This window comes from Salvelinus sp. IW2-2015, unplaced genomic scaffold (assembly GCF_002910315.2).
Source record: "Salvelinus sp. IW2-2015 unplaced genomic scaffold, ASM291031v2 Un_scaffold16374, whole genome shotgun sequence".
Lineage (NCBI taxonomy): Eukaryota > Metazoa > Chordata > Actinopteri > Salmoniformes > Salmonidae > Salvelinus > Salvelinus sp. IW2-2015.
The window spans coordinates 72,002-79,836 of NW_019957557.1; the positions used below are offsets into that span (position 1 = coordinate 72,002).

At 41.4% G+C, this 7,835-nt stretch overlaps 1 protein-coding gene across 1 annotated transcript in view; it reads left to right on the top strand.

Moving 5' to 3' along the window:
- The window catches only part of LOC112080552 (ryanodine receptor 3-like), a 73,998-nt gene extending 71,790 nt beyond the window's left edge, over positions 1 to 2,208 (top strand). Inside the window, exons 77-80 of the mRNA XM_070442626.1 lie at positions 719 to 783; positions 867 to 967; positions 1,613 to 1,664; positions 1,814 to 2,208. Coding sequence (XP_070298727.1) covers positions 719 to 783; positions 867 to 967; positions 1,613 to 1,664; positions 1,814 to 1,909 — 314 coding nt within the window. The 3' untranslated portion in view covers positions 1,910 to 2,208. The remainder of the gene's footprint in view (positions 1 to 718; positions 784 to 866; positions 968 to 1,612; positions 1,665 to 1,813) is intronic.
- Positions 2,209 to 7,835: the final 5,627 nt, after the last annotated feature.

Sequence of the window (7,835 nt, forward strand, 5' to 3'; positions counted from 1 at the left end):
CGCCAACAGTTGTTTCCTTCTCACCAAGCTGCTTGCCTATTGTCCTGTAGCCCATCCCAGCCTTGTGCAGGTCTACAATTTTATCCCTGATGTCCTTACACAGCTCTCTGGTCTTGGCCATTGTGGAGAGGTTGGAATCTGTTTGATTGAGTGGACAGGTGTCTTTATACAGGTAACGAGTTCAAACAGGTGCAGTTAATCAGGTAATGAGTGGAGAACAGGAGGGCTTCTTAAAGAAAAACTAACAGGTCTGTGAGAGCCGGAATTCTTACTGGTTGGTAGGTGATCAAATACTTATGTCATGCAATAAAATGCAAATTAATTATTTAAAAATCATACAATGTGATTTTCTGGATTTTTGTTTAGATTCCGTCTCTCACAGTTGAAGTGTACCTATGATAAAAATTACAGACCTCTACATGCTTTGTAAGTAGGAAAACCTGCAAAATCGGCAGTGTATCAAATACTTGTTCTCCCCATGTATTATATATATATATTGGTACAGTACAGATACTCCAAAAAACTACTTTAGTAGTACTTCAAAGTATTTTTACCTAAGTACTAAACACCACTGCCTAAAGTGATGCTGCTTCCCATAGTCAGACGCTGTTCAAACAATATTTTACACTGCAATACAAAAAGCTGTGGGGGGAGGAGAATTGTGTTAAATTGCCCTGTCCATAAAGAGACATGTTCACTGTTGGTTGTGTGGCTGTAGGTCTGATCATTGATGCTTTTGGAGAGCTGAGAGACCAACAGGAACAAGTGAAAGAGGATATGGAGGTGAGAGACTTTGGTTTACTTTCATCTGTAGTGCAGGTCAACAGAAGACAATGTTTGAGTGTTTCATCTATTTTTCTCCTCAGACCAAATGTTTCATCTGTGGCATCGGTAATGACTACTTTGACACGACGCCTCATGGCTTTGAGACACACACCTTACAAGAGCACAACTTGGCCAACTACCTGTGAGTATCTAGACTGAAAAAAAAAGCTATACTTAAAAGCTATACTTTTTTGTATCTGAAGTATCAATTAGCCGACAGGTCTTTCGTCTTCCTGCATGTTTATACCCACTTGTTTACTATTAAACCACCTGATGGATGGCTTTACACAACAGCTGATGGTATCTATGCCCCAGTAAACAAAATACAAACAGTGCCCCTCAGAGCCAGCATTCTTCCACCCTCTATAAGCTCAGTGCTCATCTATTGTTTCTGTGCTAGCTAGCTGGAAAATAGGAAGCCATGTGGTCTTCATCTGCCCACTCAGTCAACTGGAGGAGGATYTAACGCTAACCTTATTAGCTCATTTGTTTAGGTTGGTTGGAAAATAGGTGTGTGATATCATATTATGTATGCATCACACATTTTGATTTGGTGTGCAGTGGCACATAGACTCAGTACTCTGATGGTTGAGGATAAGACACATGGATGATTGATAAGATCATCAAGAACATTATGCTTGAATGAGACTTTCATTTCCTCCTGCTATAGCCATTTGTAGTTGTGAAAGAGGTCAGTTGATCTTTGAGATGTTGAATGATGCAAGTGAAACATGACTGTGGATCAAGTGGTAATTTTCATGTATCTCAAATCTATTTGACTTGACAGGTTTTTCCTGATGTACCTTATCAACAAAGATGAGACAGAACACACCGGTCAGGTATGGCACTTGTCACTCTTTTGACCCCTTTGTCCTGTGAAAAGGTTGTCATATCAGGACCCAAAGTTAACTGTGACTCACCAGTTTTTAGGCTCGGCTCATTTGCTGCTGTAGATTGACCAGTCTTTTTGTCTGTCTGCTTCCTCCAGGAGTCATACGTGTGGAAGATGTACCAGGAGAGGCTCTGGGACTTTTTCCCTGCTGGAGACTGTTTCAGAAAGCAGTATGAGGACCAGCTTGGATAGAGGTGACAGACAGGTRGCTGTCATCCTACGGACAGGACTACAGTCCTACAAAGAGCTGCTCCAGGTACACTCCCACTTCCTCCTAACAGCTAGCTGATGACGGTTGGTAACCATTCACCGCCTATTGCCTCCTCTAAATGTGTGAGACTAGAGGAGAGGGGAGATGCTATCTTCCATATGACGGAATAACCATTTTCACATCAACGTCAAATGTACCTGTACATGTTACCTTTGGTACAGTGCCAACCTCCAAGAAAGTGACTATATTACAACCTGCCCAGACAGATTTCAGTTTTGAACATTTTTTTCTCTTTTTTTTGACAACGTGTTGCCTTTTCCTCCACATAACCCCAAACCATTGCACAATTATTGGTCTTTTTGAGAAACTCTGGGTTGTGTGGGGTTATGGGACAACGTGTGAGTCTTGGCTCGTTGCAATATGCACAAGACTACTTCAATATTTCAAGAATGTTGAAAATGAGACTTATGCCAAAAGATAGGTGGACAGATTTATACAGAGAGCATACTGTATGTGATTTAACAAAGTTTAAAAAAATGTATTCGAGTAATGTGCTTTCAGATATGAAGTATTGAATATAGAGGACTTGACCAGGGGAAATGTTGATTATATGATAAAAATGCCTGAATCAAGTACTTGATGAAGTGCCTTATCTACATTACAACGGAGCTATGCAAAACCATGTGTTTTTCTTTCTGCAATGGATGTGCAGTAGTTTTCCTGGACCAGAAACAAGCAGCTGTTCAGAGTCATTAGTTTGTGGCTTATGTTTTTCATTTGAAAATGGATGAGCAGTGTTGAGTATTTTGCCAACTGCAGAATCTACACTTAGGAAAAAAAAGCTCTGGATAGAACCAAAAAGGTTGTATTGCTTGCTTCATATACTGTATGGCAACCTTATAGGTTCAATATAGAACCCTTTTGCAGGGTTCTTTGATCAGAACCCCAGGGTTTGTCTTCACTGACCCAACATTGGTTCCATGTAGAACCATTGGGTTCTATGGAACCCATTTCAGTTCTATATATAACCTTAAGGGGTGCCATATATGAAGCAAGCATGGAACCCTTTTGGTTCTATCCAGAACCTTTTTTTCTAAGAGTGTAACTGCAAACGAGTATAAATTACACAGTTGTCTTAGTATATCATATGTCCGAATTTATTAAACACCTTGAAACAAAAACAAAAAATAAATTGCTATTGTATGGCTATTTGTATGTAGTAGCGTTGCTGGACCGTACATTTCCCTGAAGGACAAATAAATACATCAATTAAATAACTGGAGTCTCTTCACACAGTGTTTCTTGTTGGATTTTACTATCTATCTTTTTTGCTATAGTTAAGGACAAAGTATGTAGCCTACAGTACAAACTACAGCAAATTTGCGTGTAATATCTCACTGTCCAGTTGGTCCTTTACTGACCCCTAATCACCTCCCGATGTGACTCTGAGTTCATATCAGGGGATTTAGCTTCTTTTTTTTTAAGCATTGCGTCATTTCCCCTAAAAGATCATGTGCATGTGAAGCTGAGSCTGGCTCTCCTTTACCTAACCACTCTTTGAATGACAAATATAGCCTACAGTTTAGGCCTGACTGTTAGGTGTTAGCTAGGGTGGCTTTGAAGGTTTACCACATTCAGCCTCCACATTTAGTATTTAAATTTGTATTATCAGTAAGGTAGTATAATCAGTRCTAGCTTTTGATTTTAGCTAGTAGCTACTGAAAAGTGTTGGTCAGTCCAGTCCTACCTGGGTGCAGGAGGCATGCAGGAGATCAGCAGGCTGGTTCCCTGCCTTGGCCGATGGTAGTTTTATCTCTAGTACTCACGGTGCCACCTGTCAGTTCATATTATGTCCCTCCCACCTCAGTACCACGCTGGGCTGCAGCCTGACATCCCTCTGAAGCGCATACAGCCATCCCTTTAACCGGTCTTAACCAACTCTGACATGTGGATATCTGATCACGTTTTTTAATCATTGTAGGTAAATTGACTGAAGCTTACTGAAAAGTGAATTATCACAGTCCCTGAAATTATAAAAATGTTCATAATTAGAAATAATGAGAGCAGCAGGAAACCACTCTCTGGCTAAGGTAAAATAACATTGACGCGATTAAAGTCCCAGAGACAATTATATTATACCCATTATATGTTAATTCTCTGTTTGTGTTAAATTGTCTCAGTCTGAGGTCCTAGCAGCGGTTGATGTGGTGTGTGTGTGTGTGAAGTGAAGTGATGGTTGTGAAAACAGGACTGTGGTAGGGGGGTTCATCTCCCTCTCTCTGGTGGAATCATTAGTTCTGTAATGACACACTTCTATTCAGCTGAATCCTCAATGAAACTGAGTTGTCCTGAGAGAGCCAATTTAGTTAACTGATCAAAAGTGGAGACCTTGGAGACAATAGACTGTCTGTGGCTTTGCTGTCCACAACAGAATGTATACATACCTCTTGACTTATTCCAAATGTTGTTGTTTTACAGCCTAAATTCAAAATGGATTAAATATTTTTGTTTTTCTCACCAACCTACACACTCACCAACCTACACACAACAGCCCATAATGATAAGGTGAACCCTAATTTACATACACTGCATGACCAAAAGTTGGTCCCCTCTTTGCTGCTATAACAGCCTCCACTCTTCTGGGAAGGCTTTCCACTAGATGTTGGAACATTGCTGCTGGGACTTGCTTCGATTCAGCCGCAAGAGCATTAGTGAGGTCAGGCACTGATGTTGGGTGACTAGGCCTTGCTCGCAGTCGGCGTTCCAATTCATCCCAAAGGTGTTTGATGGCGTTGAGGTCATTGCTAGACTTCCATTTTCAAGTCTTGCCATAGATTTTCAAGCCAATTTAAGTTAAAACTGTAACTAGGCCACTCAGGAACATTCAATGTCATCTTGGTAAGCAACCCCAGTGTATTTGGCCTTGTGTTTTAGGTTATTGTTCTGCTGAAAGGTGAATTTGTCTCCCAGTGTCTGTTGGAAAGCAGACTTAACCAGGTTTTCCTCTAGGATGTTGCCTGTGSTTAACTCTATTCCATTTATTTTTTATCCTTAACTCCCTAGTCCTTTCCGATGACAAGCATACACATAACATGATGCAGCCACCACCATATGAAGAGTACTCAGTGATGTGTTGGATTTGCCCCAAACATAACGTTTTGTATTCAGGACATAAAGTTAATTTCTTTGCCACATTTTTGGCAGTTTTACTCTAGTGCTTTATTGTAAACAGGATGCATGTTTTGGAATATTTGTATTCTGTACAGGCTTCCTTCTTTTCACTCTGTCATTTTGGTTAGTATTGTGGAGTAACTACAATATTGTTGTTGATCCATCCTCCGTTTTTCCTATCACATCCATTAAACTCTGTAACTGTTTTAAAGTCACCATTGGCCTCAGTGAAATCCCTGATCGGTTTCTTTCCTCTCCGGCAACTGAGGTAGGAAGACGCCTGTATCTTTGTAGTGACTGGGTGTATTGATACATCATCCAAAGTGTAATTAATAACTTCACCATGCTTAAAATAATATTCAATGTCTGCTTTTTTATTTTTACCCYTCTACCAATAGGTGCCCTTCTTTGCAAGATATTGGAAAACCTCCCTGGTCTTTGTGGTTGAATCTGTGTTTGAAATTCACRGCTTGACCGAGGGACCTTACAGATAWTTGAATGTGTGGGGTACAGAGATGAGGTAGTCATTCAAAAATCATGTTAAATACTGTTATTGCACACAGTYAGTCCATGCAGTTTATTAGGTGACCTGTTAAGGACATTTTTACTCCTGAACTTATTTAGGCTTGCCATTACAAAGAGGTTGGATACTTAAAAACATAATTCCTCTTTGACATTATAGGGTATTGGGTGTAGGCCAGTCACACACAATCTTCATATAATCCATTTTAAATTCAGGCTTTCTGTTGGCACTGGTATTGTGTATAACCTTCTCAGGCATGAAACATGGACTGTTTCCCAGATAGCTCACGCCCACATCCAACACCACAACATGACACAGAGAACATGAAGATTTACAGCACCTGCTACACAGCCCATTTCTCAACCTGCAACTAAGAATAGCCTACTGTATGGATGCTACGGCAGACATGGCTGGGAATCGATCCTGCAGCTCTCCGTAACATCGCTGATGGCCTGACCAKTYAGCCAGCAGCAGAACACAACCCACACCTTTTAACCCCATCTCCTGTGACCTCACCTCATGCACGCTGGACAAACAAAACTCAGAAATGACCATGTCATTATCTCCCACAGAATGGGAACTGAGAGAGAGGCTATTAACAAGGGCCATTATAATGTTTCTTGTCACATCTCAMTGCACCCGGTGTCTGACCTTCTGCTCCGTCTGGTCATTCAGCAAGATGCATGGCCAGACACCGGATGACCAAGGGACATGTTCCACTTAATCTAACCACACTCCTATTCAAGACCTGGACCCCATTGACTAAAATATTTACAAGCCACTTTACGACTATTATTGTCAAGTGGTAACTTAATAATTTTGTAGAGCCAAGAGAACTATTGAAATATGTAATGGAAACTATTCAGACCCCTTGACTTTTTTGTGTTACAGCCTTATTCTAAAATTGATTAAATTGTTTTTTTTTCATCCTTAATTTACAAACAATACCCTAGAATGACAAATCAAAAACCGTTTTATAMAAATTTTTAGCTAATAAAGTAAAAAATAAAAATGACATCACATTTACATAAGTATTCAGACCCTTTACTCAGTACTTTGTTGAAGCACCTTTGGCAGCAATTACAGCCTTGAGTCTTGGGTATGACGCTACAAGCTTGGCACACCTGTATTTGGGGAGTTTCTCTCATTCTTCTCTGCAGATCCTCTCAAGCTCTGTCAGGTTGTACAGCTATTTTCAAGTTTCTCTAGAGATGTACTATTTGGTTCAAGTCTAGCTCTAGCTGGTCACTCAAGGACATTCAGAGACTTGTCACGAAGCCACTCCTGCGTTGTCTTGGCTGTGGGCATAGGGTCGTTGTTCTGTTGGAAGGTGAACCTTCGCCCCAGTCTGAGGTCCTGAGCGCTCTGGAGAAGGTTTTCATCAAGGATGTCTCTGTACTTTGCTCAGTTCATCTTTGCCTCGATCCTGACTAGTCTCCCAGTCCGTGCCGCTGAAAAACATCTCCCCCACAGCTTGATGCTGCCACCACCATGCTTCACCGTAGAGATGGTGCTTGGTTTCCTCCAGACTTGGCACTTGGCATTCAGACCAAAGAGTTCAATATTGGTTTCATCAGACCAGAGAATCTTATTRATCAGGATCTGAGAGTCTTTAGGTGCCTTTTGGCAAACTCCAAGCGGGCTGTCATGTGCCTTTTACTGAGGGGCTTCCARCTGGCKACTCGACCATAAAGGCCTGATTGTTGGAGTGCTGCAGAGATTGTTGTCCTTCTGGAAGGATCTCCCATCTCCACAGACGAACTCTAGAGCTCTGTCAGAGTGACCATCGGGCTCTGTCAGAGTGACCATCGGTTTTTGGTCACCCCCCTGACCAAGGCCCTTCCCCCCCGATTGCTTAGTTTGGCCAGGCGGCCAGCTCTAGGGAGAGTTTTGGAGGTTCCAAACTTCTTCCATTTAAGAATGATGTGTTTTTGGGGACCTTCAATCCTTCAATGCTGCAGACATTMTTGTACCCTTCCCCATATCTGTGCTTRGACACAATCCTGTCTCGAAGCTCTACAGACAATTCCTTCGATTTCATGGCTTGGTTTTTGCTCTGARATGCACTGTCATCTGTGGGACCTTATATAGACAGGTGTGTGCCTTTCCAAATCATGTCCAGTCAATTGAATTTACCACAGGTGGACTCCAAGTTGTAGAAAAATCTCAAGGATTATCAATGGAAACAGGATGCACATGAGCTCAATTTCAAG